Here is a 21,070-nt window from a genome sequence, read left to right as displayed (position 1 = left end):
CGCTCTTTCTTTCTCAATCAGCCGGGTCTGTTCCATCAGTATTATTCTTTTTTTTTTTTCATTTTCATAACTGGAGAGGATATTCTGAGATCTAAAGATGATTTTCCATCATTCAGAAGTCATTCATTTCCAATGTAGAGCATTTCCGAAGCGTTTGTTCAGGATGTGTTGAGATGAGAGAATTACCAGTATTTGTCCATTAAACATTTTTGTAGAATTGCATGCGGTTATAATTATGCTTGATATAAGAGAGAGAGAGAGAGACACAGTGTGTGTGTGTGTGTGTGTGTGAGAGAGAGAGAGAGGGTTTAATGGTCTCGCTGATCTCACATGTCTAAACCTGCAGCTTTTTACAATATAACTGCACTTTTTCCTAGAGGTTTGGCAGGTTTCAGGTGCACCTGCTTCACTCGTGTGTGTGTGTGTGTGTGTGTGTGTGACCGGCGTAAACTCTTGTTTTTGTATTCAGATGTGAGCATGAAAACCTCATGACAAAAAAAGCAAAGAAACTCATTTAAACAGTGTTTTATATAAATATAATTCAGTGCTTCACATGATGTTTTACTCCCTATAGTTCATGTGAGCTGTTGGTTATATAAAATATTCTTATTTACAGGCTTTATTGACGTTGATCTGCCGTGATTTTCAGACATTAACGGCTAATTCTCTTCCTCAGATTGTGTTTGCTGAGACTCGTCTGTTTTCTCTTCGTGTTGCGTTTTCCTTGTCTTTTTGTCCGTGTTCGAAACGCAACAGACAAGGAGGCGGAGTCTTCAGCAGAATGGGCGGAGTCTTCAACAGAATGGGCGGAGTCTTCAACAGAATGGGCGGGATCATCCACTGAGGGGACGGGGTCTTCTGTAGAATGGGTGGAGTCTTCTGCAGAGGGGGTGGGGTCTTCAAATGAATGGGCGGGGTCTTCAACCGAGGGGGCGGGGCTTCCTGCATTTGTATCTGATCTAATATCTGGAGGAGTGGAAGCGCTTTGGTCCACGTGACCTCGAGGGTTTGAGACGTGTGAGTTTGAAGGCACGGACTGAGAAAGCTGACAGAGTGCGAACGCTGCGGTCTTCTCTACAGACGCATGATCCTCTTCCTGTGATGTCACAGCACCCATAACCCCCTGCTTCAGCAAGCAGCTCTGTGATTGGCCGAGAGACATCTTCATTGACAGGTTCAGAGGACTGTCTCTCCTGGAGAGGTTGAGAGGAACCAAAGCATCATCAAATGTGTCGTTTCCCGCTCTTTCCTTCTCTCTGAATGCAAGAAACAGGACACAAGTCAATATATTTAAACATGATTTTTTAATTTGTCAAATTAGACATAATTTGTAGAGTTCTAAATTATTGAATTGAATCAGTAATTAATTTGTTGCAGATCTGTCCTCGGGAATATATTGTTATTTTTGCTCAGTGTAATGTGGATGCTCTGACCTCTCAGGAAGACTCCCCGTCTGTGTGGCCACGCCCCTCTCCTCTGATTGGCTGGCTGGAGCCTCATCATGTAGTGGGAATGTCTGGGAATGATCAAACCCGTCGGGTCTGTCCGGTGATCCAGCAGCGGATCGCCCCGTCTCCGGACTCGCCTGAACCTCCTTCCCCGCCAGATTCACCACGAGCGCGTACGGATCATACGGGATCCCGAACGAGTACGTGGCGGGAGTCGGGATCGTGCAGCAGTTCCTGAAACACTCGGGGAACAGCATCTGTGGGAAGAGTCCGCGAGTGACGTACGGATGAGCGACCGGCTCATAGATGTATGGGTTGTAAGGAGCGTAGAACGGGAACGGGAAATGAAACCCCGGATGATACGGGAAATCTTCGGCTCGCTCCTGAAGGAGTGGCTTGTTTAGGAGGTTCGGAGCGCCGGGAGTGAACGGCACCGGAGGCCTCCAGACGGACGCGGGAGTGAGAGGACGAATCGCTTCCGGTTTGAACACGGTCCAGGGAGTTTCCTTGGATGAGGACGCCGTTTGAGGATCTGAGGGATCCACTGGGATCTCCTCTGGGATCTCCGGGTCCTCCTCGTCTTCATCCGTGTGTGTGGAGGGGTTGTTTTCCTCTCGTCTGCCGGGTCGGGAGCTCACGGACACGGATACGTCACAGAGGTTGTACTTCATGTGGTTGAACAGGTGGGATTTCTGGTTGCAGGTGAAGGGACACTGGAAACACTGGTACCGGAAGGGTTTCCCGGCGGGACGAGGGATGTAGTGAGGCTTCTTTGGCTTACGCTCCTTCGCGGGGATGTCCATCGTGGCCATTTAGGGTTTGCAGAGGAGGATAATGCTCGTTTTTAAACACAGAAGCGTATAAATGACCCTGTAAACACAACAAAAAACAGGTGAGAACAATAAACAGCCTTTGGTCTGTGATATCCTCTTGGTAATAGTAAGGATTTCCACTAACAGTAAAAGCATTTTTTCTCAGTCACGCGTCAAATTCGCACCTACCGCGTCTAGTTACACGCTTAAAGACTTACGGTGCGGATCCACTTGTCCGTGCGGCACTTATGTCGCGCCGCGCTCCGCTTTATTCCTATGGGTGACGTCACGCGACTTTGACGCGCCCGTAAAGCATTCTGGGAAGGCGGCGCTTCATTTAGAAAAACGCTGCGCGTAAAAAAGCTGGCCGATGCCCATATTTATGCAAATGAATTCCGTTGAACGCGCCGCGACTATCCAATAGAAGTAGAGCATATGGAGACGGGGGGGAAGTCTCTCGCAGGTCCTTTGTTCTAGACTGGCTGCTGGCTCAAAACCACGCTCATAGCGGTAAACTTGAGGAACGCCCATCAAAGTACAAATGTGGGGAGGCGTCGTGACTGACGTGTCGGACAAGTGGATCTCTAGCCTTAATCCATTCGCGCATCAAGAGCGAAATTGACGCGTGTAAAAACAAGCGCGTCAGAATCAAAACTCGTTGGCGGCCATCTTTTTTATGTTCATTCATCGCGAGAGTCATATTGTGTCTTTAAAGGGATACTCCACTTTTTTGGGAAATAGGCTCATTTTACAACTCCCCCAGAGTTAAACAGTCGAGTTTTACCGTTTTCGAATCCATTCAGCTGATTTTCTGATATTTAGAAGAATATCAGTAACCAAACAGTTTCTGGTCTCATTGTCTTCCAAAGTAGGAAAAAAATATTCTATGGAAGTCAATGAGACCAGAAACTGTCTGGTTACTGATATTCTTCCAAATTTCAAGGAAATCGGCTGAATGGATTCGAAAACGGTAAAACTCGACTGTTTAACTCTGGGGGAGTTATAAAATGAGCCTATTTCCAAAAAAAAGTGGAGTATCCCTTTAAAGCTTGAAGCCAGGGGCGTTTCTAGGTTTTAAAAACATCAGGGGCTGGGGTGGGTAATAAGATAACATGATTCGATACAGAGAATAATGTATATTGCAGGCCTTTAAGAAAAAAACATCCCTGGCACTATAACCACACCAGCCCACATTACCACGTACAGTCACACACATGATTTGGATTTCAAATGCAGAATGTTTCTGCTTATTGTTGACAATCCACAATCACATATTCCAAATAGGAATGGCCTTAATGAGAAATCTTTCAAGGATTATTTTACATGGATGTTATTTCGTCGCCTTGCTTTTGGCTTGCTTTGAGCTTGCTCAGTTGGGGTTATTTAGTGTTTAGCAATGTTGTTGATCCTGTGTTGTGCTACTTTCATGTTATCAGTGTGAAGCTGCTTTGATACAATCTGTATTGTGAAAAGCGCTATATAAATAAATGTGACTTGACTATTTCAATCAAACACCAGTGCAATCTTTTTGTGTCCAGAGGAAAAGGAGCAATTTATATATTAGCATTAAAGATTGGTTTCAGCAACTAGTTTCTTTCTAAGGTTAGCTAATCAATATTTTTGGCACTAATCTGTTAAGTTAAAGTTCAATTGTGGACTCACAAAGACAGTCACTTGTCGCCACCTACTGGCTTAATAATGCAAGTTGGGCAAACACAGACAGGCGGAGTGATACAAGCGGTGAAAAGGCTGATAATGGAGGACCATAGAAATATATATATATATATATATATATACATGTTCTAAATATATATTTATACTTATGAATTGAGCTTATAGTTTATGTAATTAGCAAATGACATCTGTGTTAAATAGGAATATATTGTAATAATGTTAAAAGGCGTAAAGATAGAGCAAAATATCTTGGTTCAATCATTGATGATAAACTTTCCTTCCAAGACAATGTGGATCTTATGGGCTACATAAGAAAACTAGACAGCGTTTAAAAGTCTACTTAAGAAATGTTTGACATTGAAAGGAGGATCTTAACCATTGTTTATAGATCAATGATTGAAAGTGTTTTAACTTGGTATTACAGTGAAACAGAAGAATGAACTAACACGAGTAATCAATGAAGCAAATAAGATCATCGGCCAAAAACAGAGCACATTACAAGAGCTATTCACATTTTATTTTTTATTTTTTTTGGGGGGGGGGGGGGGGGAGAAAAGGGCATTATCAATATATTCAGACCAGACTCATCCCCTCCATTCCTACTTCGAGATCCTTCCTTCGGGGACGCAGGCTACGTGAGGAATATTTAAATAAGAGATCATTTCCATTGGCGGTGACTGTTTTAAACTCAATTCTCAATTGGGGTGATTTTTATAGATGTGCAAATTTGCACATACTGTATTAATTTAACTTATTTATGTGTCATGATTGTGCTCTCTTGTCCTACTCTTGAGGCAGGATCATGACAGATCCTTGTTTTGGGCTGTGTGTGTTTGCGGTGTCTCGTTCTCTGGCCCCACCCCCTTGTTACCGTCATCATTGCTTCATCTATGTCACCTGCTGTCAATGTCTTTCTCCCTATATATTTGATCCCCTTATGTTTGCTGTCCTGTACACGTGCCATGTCTATACCTTGTCTCAACGAAGTTGTGATCTTGTAAAATCCTCTCTTGTTCCTGTATAGTTTAATGTCAAAGTCTTAGTTTAGTATTATTTTCCCTACCAGTGTTGTTTGCCCCCTCGTGGGTTTTGTTTTCCCAGTTTTCTGTTACCAATAAACGTTTCGTGTTTGCATACTGTCTGCAATTGGGTTCATTTGCTATCCACATAGCAGTATGTATTAATTATTTATTTCTGTTTTTGTATACATGTGGTTTGTAACGTGGTTGTTGTGCCAGTGTCATGAATTTCTGTCCACATCTGAACAGACAATGAAGTTAATCAAATCAAATTCGCATTCATGTTATTATCTGCCTATATATAGATGTCAGTCGTAGATGATGGACTTGATTTTTGGTAATTGAGAATGAACGTGCACGCGCATCCCACTTAGGCTACGACAGGTTGGAATTCATTAACACACACATTTCACTATGACATCTGACGTTTACGATGTATTTGTGAATCATGAGAAGAGTTTTCGGGAAGGTCTCTCTACGCGCAAATCACTCTCATATTTACACTCTCATATTTACATATTTATGAATGAGACTCACTGTGAGGAACTGCAGGCACTCCGGCCAACGGTGACGTCACGCGCATACACTCTATTAATAATTTCTGAACATTGAATCTCAGAATTTATTCACCCTTTTCTCATGGTTTCTCAATAGAGTTCATACAAATATAGAGTAGAAAAGCAATAATTCTAATCATTTGCTCATTGCAACGCAGAGTAACAACATGCCCCGCCTGCACAACTGGGACAAAGTTCTCTTAAATATAGCATTTAAACCCGGCTAGCTGTCTTCTGCTGTCACACCAGCGTTCAAGAACTGTCTCAAGATATAAGATAAAATATTATCAGACTTGTTTAAAATTAACACAAGAAACTTACTTTTGCTATGGTTAAATAAATGTTCAGTAATATCTTAAATACATAGGCTATATATTTTTAAAATTCTATAGTGTTGATATGGCAACTAGAAAATTCGTCCGCTAACCTCCATAATGTGTCGCGTTTCAAATCAATGCCAGTTGGAACTCCTAATCAAATGATAACATTAATTACTGCCAGGTGGTGGTTAATTAATTGAATTAACGAGATGAATGCGTTCCTGATATATTAGAGTCTGAAGAGTGGCTTGATAAGGGTTAGTCTTGGGTGAGCTGTCCTCATGGCTGTGAGGGAGATTTGTGTTTGGAAGAAGCTCATTTTCACCCTTTTTCTCTTTGCTGTTGATGGACTTAAAAAACCAGGTAAGTATCATTAGGCTTTGACGTGAACAGAAGCATTCTGTTTTTATGTTGGAGTTGTGTACTAATCTTTATAGATTGTGAAAATAAGCTTGGTTTCTTGTACGTTAACTGAACTTCTCTACAGGCTCCTCGGGTAGATGGAGATTTGGTGCAGAAGCTGAAGGTTGAAGTTCAAGGGGCGGTTGCGGTTGCCTAGGTCTTTGTGTCTCACTGCCTCATTGCTTCTCTGGCTACGTGGTGTGCTCAACCTCCATCACCTCTGGTAATCCCCTTGGTAGTGTTGGGACTCTTCACTCCATGGCTACTCCATTCTGCGTCACCGCCGTGGGATGCAGTCCTGACTGTGGGCTGGGTCTTCATCTGCCCTTCCCTGCTCAAGGCCATCTCCCTGGCTGTCACCACCATCTGCACAAACCTTTTTTCATGGTTCTCTTAGGCTTTTTTCCCGTCCGTCCGTCCGTGTCGTCCGTCCGTCCGTGTCGTCCGTCCGTCCGTCCGTGTCGTCCGTCCGTCCGTGTCGTCCGTCCGTCCGTGTCGTCCGTCCGTGTCGTCCGTCCGTGTCGTCCGTCCGTCCGTCCGTGTCGTCGTTCCGTCCGTGTCGTCCGTCTGTCCGTGTCGTCCGTCCGTCCGTGTCGTCCGTCCGTCCGTCCGTGTCGTCCGTCCGTCCGTGTCGTCCGTCCGTGTCGTCCGTCCGTGTCGTCCGTCCGTCCGTGTCGTCCGTCCGTGTCGTCCGTCCGTCCGTGTTGTCCGTCTGTCCGAGCCGTCCGTAGCTGGAGGAAAGGTTGGTGCAGGTGGTGGTGACAGCCAGGGAGATGGCCTTGAGCAGGTAAAAGCCGACGGAGACCCAGCCCACAGTCAGAACTGCATCCCACGGCGGCGGCACAGAATGGAGTAGCCATGGAGTGAAGAGTCCCAACACTACCAAGGGGATTACCGCAGGTGATGGAGGTGGAGCACACCACGTAGCCAGAGAAGCAATGAGGCAGTGAGACACAAAGACCTAGGTGACCGCGACTAGGCCGCGGCGTCGCAGAATGGAGTAGCCATGGAGTGAAGAGTCCCAACACTAGTCTCCCAAGACTTTGAGGTGAAAAAATACGGTAAGTTGTTGTGTAAGGGAAGTTCAATGACAAATCTGAGGCCTTAATCTAAAGCACTTTGTTTCTGGTTTAGTTTTGCCCAAGTTTGACGTGACCGTAAACGCACCGCAGACCTACAGCGTTGCAGTTATGGGACTAAAAGTTGAGTCTTGTGCCAAGTGAGTGATGCTTTATTTTTCTTGTCTTGTGGTTGGTCAGTTCTTTATTTTTTTTTTATCTTTTTGCCTGTGCTTGACTTAATTGTGTCTTTGTTCTCCTACCAGATGAATGCCACGGGCTGTGCCTCTATTACTGTTGATGCGTCAGTGTTTTTCAACACCATGCTTCAACACATTGAAGACCAAATGCAAGACACATTTCTTGTAAATGTGAACGTTACTGAGTAGGGAACAGGTGAGCTATTGGCTGATCTGAACCATATACTCTTTATCATCTTTACAAGACATCCACTTTAAGCCACAAAGTTGATATTTTTCACTGTTTGTTTGGACTTTCTCTCGCAGATGTAATGGTGTCAATCTGCAATGGTGTCCTTTATAAACAAAGCTGTATATCTCTTGGAGGGGAGCAACTGGCCCAACAAACTGCTGTTGAATCCAACCACAAACAAGAATGGACGGGCTGCGTTCTCCCTAAACACTGCTGATCTTAAGGCTGATCTGAATCTGCTGGTATGACTTGTATGTTGTAAAAATTAAGACTTTTTCTAGCATGACACTGATTAAGTTTGATCTTCCCCAAGCGAGTGCTAATCCAGTGTTTTTTTTTTTGTTGTTGTTGTTTTTTTTATGGTTGTATATCGTCATACTTCACTACAGATACAAGGTTTGTTCAGCTTCTCCTACCTGTTTCTCCTAACTATAATGAAGTTCAATCAGCAGCTCAAATGTGGTGCTTCGTTTCCAGTGACCGTGGCGTATTCATTTGTTGGAGAGGCTGGTAGCTACAGTGCTGACAATCTATATGGTGAGTGGACATTAGTTTTGTAGTTAAGTTTGCTGGTCTGTTTGTTCCACAACTTGCACACCTATGTCTTCTGTCAGGTCTTATCCAAAGGAGTGATCATCCTCCATGGATTTCAGACGGTTAAAGCAAAGGCTGGTGATGCAGTCACAAGTGGCTGTGTGATGTTCCAGTTGTCTGTCAGCGTTGATTATGGCTCCAGCAGTGCAGATTCTGATCCACAGCGTTCTTCCCAGTGAGAATGTAGTTGCTGCTAGTGTGCCGTTTGACACTGATATGTATTTCCAGAACCAGGTACTGTAATGATGTGGCTATTTTTCAATTTGGGAATGTTGGTGTGTGTGTCCTACAGCTTGTTGGTCCTTGTTCCAGGTGTCTCTGCAGTTTTCTCCGGCTACGGCGGTTCCTGCGGAGGGAAATGTTCTGACGGTTTCTGCTCAAGCAGGATCTCTGCGTGGTAGATCAGAGCATCCGGATCATGGAGCCATGAAGACATCTGAGTGCTGAGAGGCTGTCTGTGTGCCTCAATCAGGTTTTTTGTTTGGGCTTTTAATCTGGATATTTCAGTGTGTGGCACTTCTGATTAGAATGCCACTTCAGTTTATCCCAGTGTCTGAAGTACAGACAGAAGTTTTATCACAACTTCAGTGTCGGTATGTCTGTTAGTTTGATTTTTGCTCTAGAAATTGGTACATGGCTTAAAGATAAAATGGAAAAATGTAGTCTTGTGTTGTGATCTTTTAATATGACGGCCGGAAAGACGGGCGTCCGTCCGTGCGTGCGTTTTTGCGTGCGTTTTTCCGTGCGTGCGTTTGTCCGTCCGATCCTTCACAAAGACCCAGGCACCGCAGAATGGAGTAGCCATGGAGTGAAGAGTCCCAACACTAGTCTCCCAAGTTTTTGAGGTGGAAAAAATACGGTAAGTTGTTGTGTGAGGGAAGTTCAATGACAGATCTGAGGCCTTAATCTAAAGCGCTTTGTTTCTGGTTTAGTTTTGCCCAAGTTTGACGTGACTGTAAACGTGTTGCAGTTATGGGACTGAAAGTTGAGTCTTGTGCCAAGTGAGTGATGCTTTATTTTTCTTGTCTTGTGGTTGGTCAGTTCTTTATTTTTTTTATCCTTTTGCCTGTGCTTGACTTAATTGTGTCTTTGTTCTCCTACCAGATGAATGCTACGGGCTGTGCCTCTATTACTGTTGATACATCAGTGTTTTTCAACACCAAATTTGAAGACCAAATGCAAGACGCATTTCTTGTAAATGTGAACGTTACTGAGGAGGGAACAGGTGAGCTATTGGCTGATCTCAACCATATACTCTTTATCATCTTTACAAGACATCCACTTTCAGCCACAAAGTTGATAGTCTTCACTGTTTGTTTGGACTTTCTCTCGCAGATGTAATGGTGTCAAAATCTGCAATGGTGTCCTTTACAAACAAAGCTGTAAATCTCTTGGAGGGGAGCAACTGGCCCAACAAACTGCTGTTGAATCTAACCACAAACAAGAATGGACGGGCTGCGTTCTCCCTAAACACTGCTGATCTTAAGGCTGATCTGAATCTGGTGGTACGACTTGTATTTTGTAAAAATTAAGACTTTCTCTAGCATGATACTGATTAAGTTTGATCTTCCCCAGGCGAGTGCTAATCCAGAGGTTTTTTATGGTTCTAAATCGCCATACTTCACTACAGATACAAGGTTTGTTCAGCTTCTCCTACCTGTTTCTCCTAACTATAATGAAGCTCAATCAGCAGCTCAAATGTGGTGCTTCGTTTCCAGTGACCGTGGCGTATTCATTTGTTGGAGAGGCTGGTAGCTACAGTGCTGACAATCTATATGGTGAGTGGACATTAGTTTTGTAGTTAAGTTTGCTGGTCTGTTTGTTCCACAACTTGCACAACTATGTCTTCTGTCAGGTCTTATCCAAAGGAGTGATCATCCTCCATGGATTTCAGACGGTTAAAGCAAAGGCTGGTGATGCAGTCACAAGTGGCTGTGTGACGTTCCAGTTGTCTGTCAGCGTTGATTATGGCTCCAGCAGTGCAGATTCTGGTCTACAGCGTTCTTCCCAGTGAGAATGTAGTTGCTGCTAGTGTGCCGTGTGACACTGATATGTATTTCCAGAACCAGGTACTGTATGATGTGGCTATTTTTCAATTTGGGAATGTTGGTGTGTGTGTCCTACAGCTTGTTGGTCCTTGTTCCAGGTGTCTCTGCAGTTTTCTCCAGCTACGGCGGTTCCTGCGGAGGGAAATGTTCTGATGGTTTCTGCTCAAGCAGGAACTCTGCGTGGTAGATCAGAGCATCCGGATCATGGAGCCATGAAGACATCTGAGTGCTGAGAGGCTGTCTGTGTGCCTCAATCAGGTTTTTTGTTTGGGCTTTTAATCTGGATATGTCAGTGTGTGGCACTTCTGATTAGAATGCCACTTCAGTTTATCCCAGTGTCTGAAGTACAGACAGAAGTTTTATCACAACTTCAGTGTCGGTATGTCTGTTAGTTTGATTTTTGCTCTAGAAATTGGTACATGGCTTAAAGATAAAATGGAAAAATGTAGTCTTGTGTTGTGATCTTTTAATATGACGGCCGGAAAGACGGGCGTCCGTCCGTGCGTGCGTTTTTGCGTGCGTTTTTTCCAAGCGTGCGTTTGTCCGTCCGATCCTTCACAAAGACCCAGGCACCGCAGAATGGAGTAGCCATGGAGTGAAGAGTCCCAACACTAGTCTCCCAAGTTTTTGAGGTGGAAAAAATACGGTAAGTTGTTGTGTAAGGGAAGTTCAATGACAGATCTGAGGCCTTAATCTAAAGCACTTTGTTTCTGGTTTAGTTTTGCCCAAGTTTGACGTGACCGTATACGCACCGCAGACCTATAGCGTTGCAGTTATGGGACTGAAAGTTGAGTCTTGTGCCAAGTGAGTGATGCTTTATTTTCTTGTCTTGTGGTTGGTCAGTTCTTTATTTTTTTTTTAGCCTTTTGCCTGTGCTTGACTTAATTGTGTCTTTGTTCTCCTACCAGATGAATGCCACGGGCTGTGCCTCTATTGCTGTTGATGCGTCAGTGTTTTTCAACACCAAATTTGAAGACCAAATGCAAGACACATTTCTTGTAAATGTTACTGAGGAGGGAACAGGTGAGCTATTGGCTGATCTGAACCATATACTCTTTATCATCTTTACAAGACATCCACTTTCAGCCACAAAGTTGATATTCTTCACTGTTTGTTTGGACTTTCTCTTGCAGATGTAATGGTGTCAAAATCTGCAATGGAGTCCTTTATAAACAAAGCTGTAAATCTCTTGGAGGGGAGCAACTGGCCCAACAAACTGCTGTTGAATCTAACCACAAACAAGAATGGACGGGCTGCGTTCTCCCTGAACACTGCTAATCTTAAGGCTGATCTGAATCTGGTGGTACGACTTGTATTTTGTAAAAATTCAGACTTTTTCTAGCATGATACTGATTAAGTTTGATCTTCCCCAGGCGAGTGCTAATCCAGAGGTTTTTTATGGTTCTAAATTGCCATACTTCACTACAGATACAAGGTTTGTTCAGCTTCTCCTACCTGTTTCTCCTAACTATAATGAAGCTCAATCATCAGCTCAAATGTGGTGCTTTGTTTCCAGTGACCGTGGCGTATTCATTTGTGGAGAGGCTGGTAGCTACAGTGCTGACAATCTATATGGTGAGTGGACATTAGTTTTGTAGTTAAGTTTGCTGGTCTGTTTGTTCCACAACTTGCACACCTATGTCTTCTGTCAGGTCTTATCCAAAGGAGTGATCATCCTCCATGGATTTCAGACGGTTAAAGCAAAGGCTGGTGATGCAGTCACAAGTGGCTGTGTGATGTTCCAGTTGTCTGTCAGCGTTGATTATGGCTCCAGCAGTGCAGATTCTGGTCTACAGCGTTCTTCCCAGTGAGAATGTAGTTGCTGCTAGTGTGCCGTGTGACACTGATATGTATTTCCAGAACCAGGTACTGTATGATGTGGCTATTTTTCAATTTGGGAATGTTGGTGTGTGTGTCCTACAGCTTGTTGGTCCTTGTTCCAGGTGTCTCCACAGTTTTCTCCGGCTACGGCGGTTCCTGCGGAGGGAAACGTTCTGACGGTTTCTGCTCAAGCAGGATCTCTGCGTGGTAGATCAGAGCATCCGGATCATGGAGCCAGGAAGATGTCTGAGTGCTGAGAGGCTGTCTGTGTGCCTCAATCAGGTTTTTTGTTTGGGCTTTTAATCTGGATATTTCAGTGTGTGGCACTTCTGATTAGAATGCCACTTCAGTTTATCCCAGTGTCTGAAGTACAGACAGAAGTTTTATCACAACTTCAGTGTAGGTATGTCTGTTAGTTTGATTTTTGCTCTAGAAATTGGTACGTGGCTTAAAGCTAAAATGGAAAAATATAGTCTTGTGTTGTGATCTTTTAATATGAAGGACGGGCGTCCGTCCGTCCGTGCGTGCGTTTGTGCGTGCGTTTTTTCCGTGCGTGCGTTTGTCCGTCCGATCCTTCACAAAGACCCAGGCACCGCAGAATGGAGTAGCCATGGAGTGAAGAGTCTCAACACTAGTCTCCCAAGTTTTTGAGGTGGAAAAAATACGGTAAGTTGTTGTGTGAGGGAAGTTCAATGACAGATCTGAGGCCTTAATCTAAAGCGCTTTGTTTCTGGTTTAGTTTTGCCCAAGTTTGATGTGACTGTAAACGCACTGCAGACCTACAGCGTTGCAGTTATGGGACTGAAAGTTGAGTCTTGTGCCAAGTGAGTGATGCTTTATTTTTCTTGTCTTGTGGTTGGTCAGTTCTTTATTTTTTTTATCCTTTTGCCTGTGCTTGACTTAATTGTGTCTTTGTTCTCCTACCAGATGAATGCTACGGGCTGTGCCTCTATTACTGTTGATGCGTCAGTGTTTTTCAACACCAAATTTGAAGACCAAATGCAAGACACATTTCTTGTAAATGTTACTGAGTAGGGAACAGGTGAGCTATTGGCTGATCTGAACCATATACTCTATCATCTTTATAAGACATGCACTTTAAGCCACAAAGTTGATAGTCTTCACTGTTTGTTTGGACTTTCTCTCGCAGATGTAATGGTGTCAATCTGCAATGGAGTCCTTTATAAACAAAGCTGTAAATCTCTTGGAGGGGAGCAACTGGCCCAACAAACTGCTGTTGAATCTAACCACAAACAAGAATGGACGGGCTGCGTTCTCCCTGAACACTGCTGATCTTAAGGCTGATCTGAATCTGGTGGTACGACTTGTATTTTGTAAAAATTCTGACTTTTTCTAGCATGATACTGATTAAGTTTGATCTTCCCCAGGCGAGTGCTAATCCAGAGGTTTTTTATGGTTCTAAATCGCCATACTTCACTACAGATACAAGGTTTGTTCAGCTTCTCCTACCTGTTTCTCCTAACTATAATGAAGTTCAATCAGCAGCTCAAATGTGGTGCTTTGTTTCCAGTGACCGTGGCGTATTCATTTGTTGGAGAGGATGGTAGCTACAGCGCTGACAATCTATATGGTGAGTGGACATTAGTTTTGTAGTTAAGTTTGCTGGTCTGTTTGTTCCACAACTTGCACACCTATGTCTTCTGTCAGGTCTTATCCAAAGGAGTGATCATCCTCCATGGATTTCAGACGGTTAAAGCAAAGGCTGGTGATGCAGTCACAAGTGGCTGTGTGACGTTCCAGTTGTCTGTCAGCGTTGATTATGGCTCCAGCAGTGCAGATTCTGGTCTACAGCGTTCTTCCCAGTGAGAATGTAGTTGCTGCTAGTGTGCCGTGTGACACTGATATGTATTTCCAGAACCAGGTACTGTATGATGTGGCTATTTTTCAATTTGGGAATGTTGGTGTGTGTGTCCTACAGCTTGTTGGTCCTTGTTCCAGGTGTCTCTGCAGTTTTCTCCAGCTACGGCGGTTCCTGTGGAGGGAAACGTTCTGACTGTTTCTGCTCAAGCACGATCTCTGTGTTGCCTCAGTGCTGTTGATCAGAGCGTCCGGATCATGGAGCCAGGAAGACGTCTGAGAGCTGAGAGGCTGTCTGTGTGCCTCAATCAGGTTTTTTGTTTGGGCTTTTAATCTGAATATTTCAGTGTGTGGCACTTCTGATTAGAATGCTACTTCAGTTTACCCCAGTGTCTGAAGTACAAGGGCCTGAATTTTTGTCAGTTTGTCCGTCCGTCCGTGCGTGCGTGCGTCCGTCCGTCCGTGCGTGCGTGCGTCCGTCCGTCCGTCCGTGCGTCCGTCCGTCCGTCCGTCCGTGCGTCCGTCCGTCCGTCCGTGCGTCCGTCCGTCCGTGCGTCCGTCCGTCCGTCCGTGCGTCCGTCCGTGCGTGCGTCCGTCCGTCCGTGCGTCCGTCCGTCCGTCCGTCCGTCACAAAGACCTAGGCGCCGCAGAATGGAGTAGCCATGGAGTGAAGAGTCCCAACACTAGTCTCCCGAGTTTGAGGTGGAAAAAATACGGTAAGTTGTTGTGTAAGGGAAGTTCAATGACAGATCTGAGGCCTTAATCTAAAGCACTTTGTTTCTGGTTTAGTTTTGCCCAAGTTTGACGTGACCGTATACGCACCGCAGACCTACAGCGTTGCAGTTATGGGACTGAAAGTTGAGTCTTGTGCCAAGTGAGTGATGCTTTATTTTCTTGTCTTGTGGTTGGTCAGTTCTTTAACTTGTTATGATATTTCCCAGATGTACATATGGCCAACCTGTACCTGGTCAAGCCTTAGTGGAAGTGTGCCGTGATCCATTTCCATACAGTCTGCTTCATAATTTGATCAGACAGTGTCTGACTCAAACAGCAAAGGTGTGTGACTCCTGCCGTACTGCTGAGGGTTTTCCTTTTGCCTGTGCTTGACTTAATTGTGTCTTTGTTCTCTTACCAGATGAATGCCACGGGCTGTGCCTCTCTTACTGTTGATGTGTCAGTGTTTTTCAAAACCAAATTTGAAGACCAAATGCAAGACACATTTCTTGTAAATGTTACTGAGGAGGGAACAGGTGAGCTATTCGCTGATCTGAACCATATACTCCATCTTTACAAGACATCCACTTTTAGCAACAAAGTTGATATTCTTCACTGTTTGTTTGGACTTTCTCTCACAGATGTAATGGTGTCAAAATCTGCAATGGTGTGCATTACAAAGAAATCTGTATATCTCTTGGAGGGGAGCACATGTAAGCTTGATCGTACATTCTTCATTTCAGCATAAAACACGCTGAATTAGACTTTAAATATTACCTTTTGATGATGTGGAAATATTCAATTTGGTTTCATCTGATGGTTTATTTAAAGTGAATGTGTAAAAAAACCTCAGGAAACTTACAGCTGCTGGACTCGTATAATATGTCTATCTTCATGCCATTGCATTACTTTTATATTGTTCAGTTATTACTGTTTCTGATTCATTGTATTTATATTCATTATTGTTCATTTATAGAGCCCAGAGCACCAACGAACTGGCCGGATGCATGGAGAATCAGGATGCCTGGACGCAATGATGGAAGGCTGGTCTGAGGACGACTTGGATAGAACCACACCCATACTGATGTATGAATCGAAAGACAAGAGTAAAAAAAACCTTTATTGTGGAACAATCTGTAGCGGTTGTCACCCAGTTCAAGATCCGCTCCTCAACAACTTTCATACAAAATTTGGTCCTTCGAGCCGGAGCAGACAGCTACTACAGCATTACCATGTCTAGAACAGAAAGACAGGCTACGTCAGTGCCACCAGTGGTTCGACCACGTCGACAGGTCATCCCACCAAGATACTTGGATGACCTCTATGTTGATGACACAGTGCCACATTAGTTACTACATTCTGATGAACAGCCTTCAACTGGTGCCACTGGAAAACCTGGTAAAAGGCCTGCATTTAAAGAGTTCACATGTATTGAAAGTGGACCAGAACTAACGAAAAGTACAAGCACTGGATCAAGTGAGAGGAGTTCGTATGTGGAGACACATCAAGATTTGTCACCGCCGCGGCCAATGCCCCATACTCGGACTTCTCCAAGGTGAATTATGCAGCTCAGAGTTCTCTCCTCAAGTCCATATACAGCACCCACTGAGGGCAGGCCAGTTCTGCCTAGAGATCAAGATGATTCTCCTCAGCCCATGAGGGCACTGTCTGTAGATTCACGAGGTGACCTTCTGCATTCTCATTCTGTCAGTCACAAAGAAATTGATTGTCTCACTGACAACCTAGGAGACCTGAGACTACCAGGCTCGGCAACTCTGCTAACTTCAAGTCATCCTTTCTCTTCTTATGAACCGACTCAATCCCAACACAAGCTAGCCCATCAAGAAGATGCTACATATCCTCAACCTGGTATTAGGCACAGAGATGGACCACATGGTTACTACAACACAGACCACAGAGGCATGGCCGTAACTACAGGTCCACTGACAAAAGATCTTGACTTGACGACTTGGACTTGTGGCAAAAGACTTGAGACTTGACTTGAGCTTGCCCCTCAAAGACTTGAGACTTGACTTGGACTTCCAAAAAAACATGACTTGTGAACATCTCTGCTTCTGATTCAACATCTTAACCAATATCCCGCAGCTGTTCAGTTTATGCCTCAGGACTAAAGTCAAGAGACAGCAGCTACGTATGGGACTTATAAAGATCATAGTCTGAACTGCAAAACCGTGCGCTATTTCCCTTCCACTGAACCATGCGGTTATCAGCAACCTTATCATGGGATTCCAGCTACAAGTCCAGTCTATCAAGATGAGAGACTTTCTCCAAGGGATACATTAGCTCACCATGCACATGAGAGACACTCAGACAGCTATGGTCAATCAGCTCCTAATCCTACAGACAAATCAAGCTTCTTGACCCCACGACAGTACGCAGATTACGCTCAGCCTGAGACCCATCAGCCATACCACCCAGTGCGCCCTCCTTCTCTTCCATATCCTCATGTAGAGCCCACCTACAGAGGTCCTATCCCCACCATTCCTCGTTTTTGCAGTGAAGATCCCAGAGAGTTTGCACGACTCAAAATCGAAACGTTCTGTAGCAAATTCTCCAGTGCAAGCACCAAATACTCGTTGATCATCTGAAACAGGAGAATGCCTTGCTCATTGCAGACTTGTACGTCAACAGCTGGTACCCATACACCAACACCATGAGGTCTCTAACTGCATTTTATGGTCAACCACATCAACTCGCACTACAAAGAATTGCAGAATTGATGGATGGCCCAAAAATCAGGAGTGGTGACACTTTAAGAATATTTGCCCTCAATGTGCGTGCATGAGTTGGAATGCTGGACCAACTTGGAGCTAAAGGATGGACAGAGCTCAAATGTGGGTCACATGTTTCACGTCTCCTTGTCAAATTGCCTCATGATCTTAAAGCAAACTTCAGAAGGTTTGTTAACCCCATTCAGAACCCCGTTCCAACACTGATGGAACTTGAATATGAGGTCAGAATACAAGAGGATGAGTCACAGAACGTTCGTAATGTAAGCAGAGCCTACTCTCAGCCACAGAGAGAACAGCAAAGGAATTGCAAGCCGGTTCAATGATTTGCTACTGTCTTGGATGGTGGTGAACAGAGTAAACTAGCAAGTGTTACAGCAGTCAAGAAGGAGAAACCAACAAAGTACTGCCCCTTCTGCAACACTGTGCAGCATTACTTCAATCAGTGCGCTAATTTCAAACTGCTGAATCAAGATCAAGTGGAGTCTTGGCTGAAGTCAAATCAGACGTGCTTTAGGTGTGCCTGTGACCACCAGATCTCACAATGTTGTCTTGAAGTCAAATGTGAAAAGAGACATTTCATTCTCAGTAGCTTCTGCATTTCAGCCAAACAAATCCTTCACCATTGAAAGAGCTTTTACAGCCAAAGAACTGAGCCTTGCAAAACACACTTACCCTGTTAAGTTGCTGCAGAAGAAATACAGATATCTACAAGGCTCAACCACTCTTACTCATTGGCTTAGATTATCCACATTTAATCTGACCCGGACCCGTCGTTCATTTCAAAAGTTGGACCCGGACCCGTGCAGACCCGAGAAATGGCATAAATGCACTGCCCGGACCTGACCTGGACCCGTCTATTATTTGAAAACTGAACCCGACAGGAAGAGACAAACCCGACTGGACCCGACACGAGTTTCGAAAAATAAAACTTTTTGTCTTACCTAATTTTAGTTGTCATTGTCTCATTTCCTTGTAACGTTACCTGACTGATGCATTACAATCCACCGACAAGAAAGTTCTAGGCTATCCATGTTATTTCTCTCATTTTTCCAAGCTTAATCCACTCATTATTTCAGCTTTAAAAGTCCACTTGATGTCACGGTGACGGATGACAAATGCAACCCTGCACATTCTCGAGTTAACTCGCATAATAACTTTAACTGTTTGCCCTTTTGAACTTTAATAACGATTGCTTGTTGCTTTCAGCTTGATCATATCTGTAAATATATATCTCTAAATATAGTAAATGGTATATAAATATAAATAGTCTCTGTTATTATGCAGGAATGAGAGTATAGTTTCTAGTCATATCAGCCTAGAAAATCGCAATTCGTCGGTTTTAATGCACGATGTAACAGAAAATATAAATTAAAAAAAATATATATATAAAAACACTTTGGTCATTTTTTTTCTTAGAAATGCTAATGGTCTAGTGCATTTCAATGATAAGCTATGCTAAAAGTGCTACTGCCAGAACCAGAGATCGGCTGAATAGATTCAGTAAATGACTGAACTTTTATTTTTAGATGAATTAGTCAAGTCACATTTATTTATATTGCACTTTTTACAGGGTTTTTTTTTGTTTGTTTGTTTGTTTTTTTAACGGTGATATTGTGCAATATTTTTTTTTTTTTTTTTTTACAATTTTAGGTAACACAATTCAGGTCGCTTTAACACATTTGTTAAAAAAAATCTATGAAAATTAAATTGATTGAAAGTTTCTTTCTGCCACAGATAAAAAGTCATTTCTGACTAGCATGTTTAATATCTCACAATCCTGCCTTTAATTCTGCCAGAAAACATCACCTGGTGTGCTTTATCGGCTTTGAAGCTGTCCTGTCTTTAATGTTGTCTGGCTGTTAGCATGAAACGCTAGCCTGAGGCGAACGAGTGCGTCTCGTGTGAAGCAAGCTATGCTAGTTTGCATGAGCTTCAGTCACTGCACACTTTATTTTACTCTTCAGTCTTATCTTCCTATTTCCTCTTTGAAACCATACGTTATGTGCAAAAAACCTCCTCTTCGGTCCTGTCTGTCTGTCGCAACATGTCGTCCTGCAGGTTTCGCTGGTTGTGCGAGTCCTTTTCAGACAATCCCTCTTCTATCTACACACTTCTGCTTAAATGTAGGATGAATTACCATGGTAAACCTAATTTACACCAAAATATCAAGTATTTAGCACGGTAAAATCATGATATGAAGAGTTCAGATGCAAAAGCCTCTAAGTGCCATTTGAAATTTTCTTCTAGAATGATAATTTTTATCAAGCTTATATATTCAAGTTCAGTAATTTCACTTAAATGGCAATGATAATTACCTATTAATTGTTATTTAAGTGAAATTACTGAACTTAAATATACAAGTTTGATAAAAAATCATCATTAAAGAAGAAAATTTCAATTTAGAGGCTTTTGCATCTGAACTCTTCATATATATACTAATATTACAGGATAATCATGAAACGATGTCCACAACTTTGTCATTTTGTTTATTTGAGCCATTCCACTGTATTCCATGTAAACACATTTTATTATTAGCTAATCAAAATGTCCTACACATTAAGCTAGCTACAAGTTTGAAATGTATAATTAAAAAAAAAACATTAATAAAAACAACTAAAAATAGCATTTATTTATGAGATTGATATGGTTCATTTCGTATTAGAAACAAAGTTAGGATGTTACGCTTACGTGATTGAGAAGGATTTACTGTAGTAAACCTGATTTACACCAATATATAATTTAGCCTGCTTACCACGATAATATCTTTTTTTATTTCTTTTGACATCGATGTATTAGTTAATTGATTTCGTACACAACTCCTCTTGTTGTAACGGTTAAATGTTGCTCAGTTCTGTTTCATTTATTTAAATATTTGGTGCTTTATCACACTGCTAATAAAAAAACAAACAAAAAAAAGTTTCTAACTCATTTGTTTAATTAGCTTGACTGATAAATGTCTGATTTTGTTCTTACCTCGCACTTGTCCGGCAGCAGTCGCTCGTGTCTTGTAACAGGTGTTTGTTCGGGGTGTGTGAACGTCTGTCCGTTTCACTCTTTCTCTCTCTCTCACACACACACACACACACACACACACACACACACACACACACACACACACACACACACACACACACACACACACACACACACACACTCACACACTCACACTCACAGACCGGCTCAACCCGTCGCGCGGGGTCACCTGTCTAGGGGGCGGGGCTTGAGGAGCCCCAAGGATACGCCAACACTCTCGCGCCTACAGCTACTCGGAAAACACTCGGGGTTTTTCACACAGATTTTGCTTGTGAATTTCGCAACCAAAGAATTGACAAGAAACACGTTGAATTGAACGTGATTTTATGAAGTAGAAATGCATACATAGCTGTATTAAAGGTACACGCAGAGAGAGAGGCAGTGTGTGTGTGTGGACAGGCATGATAAGAATGTGGTTGATTGAGATCTTTCTCTGTCTGTAGGCCACAGACATCAGTGTATGACCTCAGGTGCTGTTCTCTCTCTCTCTCTCTCTCTCTCTCTCTCTCTCTCTCTCTCTCTCTCTCTCTCTCTCTCTCTCTCTCTCTCTCTCTCTCTCTCAGTTTC

General features: G+C 43.2%; 4 protein-coding genes and 1 long non-coding RNA gene across 7 annotated transcripts; 4 read left to right on the top strand and 1 right to left on the bottom strand.

The window, feature by feature from the left end:
* Positions 1 to 287: 287 nt before the first annotated feature.
* On the bottom strand, positions 288 to 20,634 carry LOC120459936 (uncharacterized). Of its 2 annotated transcripts, XM_039647436.2 has the most exons (3): positions 20,444 to 20,634; positions 1,434 to 2,318; positions 288 to 1,256 (listed from the first exon to the last, which is right to left on the bottom strand). In XM_039647436.2, the coding sequence occupies exons 2-3, from the start codon at positions 2,258 to 2,260 to the stop codon at positions 653 to 655; spliced, it is 1,431 nt and encodes a 476-aa protein (XP_039503370.2). In that variant the 5' UTR covers positions 2,261 to 2,318; positions 20,444 to 20,634; the 3' UTR covers positions 288 to 652. The 2 variants fall into 2 exon arrangements, with proteins under 2 accessions (XP_039503370.2, XP_088988872.1); XM_089132746.1 differs by lacking the exon at positions 20,444 to 20,634 and having other exon boundaries at positions 1,434 to 2,456.
* LOC148978445 (uncharacterized) lies at positions 7,315 to 7,949 on the top strand. Its single transcript, XR_016169004.1, has 3 exons — positions 7,315 to 7,451; positions 7,557 to 7,686; positions 7,797 to 7,949. It is a non-coding gene; the product is annotated as an uncharacterized LOC148978445 (long non-coding RNA).
* On the top strand, positions 8,198 to 9,544 carry LOC120460402 (alpha-2-macroglobulin-like protein 1). Its single transcript, XM_089132797.1, has 4 exons — positions 8,198 to 8,259; positions 8,337 to 8,550; positions 8,629 to 9,317; positions 9,421 to 9,544. Exons 2-3 carry the CDS (start codon positions 8,449 to 8,451, stop codon positions 8,761 to 8,763), a joined length of 237 nt encoding a protein of 78 aa, XP_088988923.1. The 5' UTR covers positions 8,198 to 8,259; positions 8,337 to 8,448; the 3' UTR covers positions 8,764 to 9,317; positions 9,421 to 9,544.
* Positions 9,658 to 11,409, top strand: LOC120460374 (alpha-2-macroglobulin-like protein 1). 2 transcript variants are annotated; one of them, XR_016168989.1, is made up of 6 exons: positions 9,658 to 9,821; positions 9,892 to 9,953; positions 10,035 to 10,094; positions 10,172 to 10,385; positions 10,463 to 11,168; positions 11,273 to 11,409. XR_016168989.1 is itself a non-coding variant. In XM_089132796.1 (5 exons), the coding sequence occupies exons 3-4, from the start codon at positions 10,284 to 10,286 to the stop codon at positions 10,595 to 10,597; spliced, it is 237 nt and encodes a 78-aa protein (XP_088988922.1). In that variant the 5' UTR covers positions 9,658 to 9,953; positions 10,035 to 10,094; positions 10,172 to 10,283; the 3' UTR covers positions 10,598 to 11,168; positions 11,273 to 11,409. The 2 variants fall into 2 exon arrangements, 1 of the variants encoding a protein (XP_088988922.1); XM_089132796.1 differs by having other exon boundaries at positions 9,658 to 9,953.
* Positions 11,514 to 18,703, top strand: LOC120460407 (alpha-2-macroglobulin-like protein 1). The gene is made up of 15 exons (XM_089132795.1): positions 11,514 to 11,667; positions 11,738 to 11,799; positions 11,881 to 11,939; positions 12,017 to 12,230; positions 12,308 to 13,009; positions 13,113 to 13,227; positions 13,336 to 13,503; positions 13,574 to 13,635; positions 13,717 to 13,776; positions 13,854 to 14,067; positions 14,145 to 14,877; positions 14,945 to 15,059; positions 15,139 to 15,253; positions 15,359 to 15,430; positions 15,694 to 18,703. Coding segments are annotated over exons 11-15 (333 nt in total). The 5' UTR covers positions 11,514 to 11,667; positions 11,738 to 11,799; positions 11,881 to 11,939; positions 12,017 to 12,230; positions 12,308 to 13,009; positions 13,113 to 13,227; positions 13,336 to 13,503; positions 13,574 to 13,635; positions 13,717 to 13,776; positions 13,854 to 14,067; positions 14,145 to 14,848; the 3' UTR covers positions 15,696 to 18,703.
* Positions 20,635 to 21,070: the final 436 nt, after the last annotated feature.

This window comes from Pimephales promelas, chromosome 6 (genome assembly GCF_988280905.1).
Source record: "Pimephales promelas chromosome 6, fPimPro1.hap1.1, whole genome shotgun sequence".
Taxonomy (NCBI): domain Eukaryota; kingdom Metazoa; phylum Chordata; class Actinopteri; order Cypriniformes; family Leuciscidae; genus Pimephales; species Pimephales promelas.
This window is presented reverse-complemented; position numbering and strand designations above follow the sequence as displayed.

Excerpts from the sequence above, each read along its gene's own strand:
- LOC120460407 (XM_089132795.1), top strand. The coding sequence starts at position 14,849 with ATGGGACTGAAAGTTGAGTCTTGTGCCAA. Across the intron at positions 15,060-15,138 it reads GTCTGACTCAAACAGCAAAG|ATGAATGCCACGGGCTGTGC; the intron begins GTGTGTGACTCC and ends TTCTCTTACCAG. Across the intron at positions 15,254-15,358 it reads TGTTACTGAGGAGGGAACAG|ATGTAATGGTGTCAAAATCT; the intron begins GTGAGCTATTCG and ends TTTCTCTCACAG.
- LOC120460374 (XM_089132796.1), top strand. The coding sequence starts at position 10,284 with ATGGCTCCAGCAGTGCAGATTCTGGTCTACAGCGTTCTTCCCAGTGAG. Across the intron at positions 10,386-10,462 it reads ATATGTATTTCCAGAACCAG|GTGTCTCTGCAGTTTTCTCC; the intron begins GTACTGTATGAT and ends TCCTTGTTCCAG.
- LOC120459936 (XM_039647436.2), bottom strand. The coding sequence starts at position 2,260 with ATGGCCACGATGGACATCCCCGCGAAGGAGCGTAAGCCAAAGAAGCCT. Across the intron at positions 1,257-1,433 it reads ACGGGGAGTCTTCCTGAGAG|AGAGAAGGAAAGAGCGGGAA; the intron begins GTCAGAGCATCC and ends TCTTGCATTCAG.
- LOC120460402 (XM_089132797.1), top strand. The coding sequence starts at position 8,449 with ATGGCTCCAGCAGTGCAGATTCTGATCCACAGCGTTCTTCCCAGTGAG. Across the intron at positions 8,551-8,628 it reads ATATGTATTTCCAGAACCAG|GTGTCTCTGCAGTTTTCTCC; the intron begins GTACTGTAATGA and ends TCCTTGTTCCAG.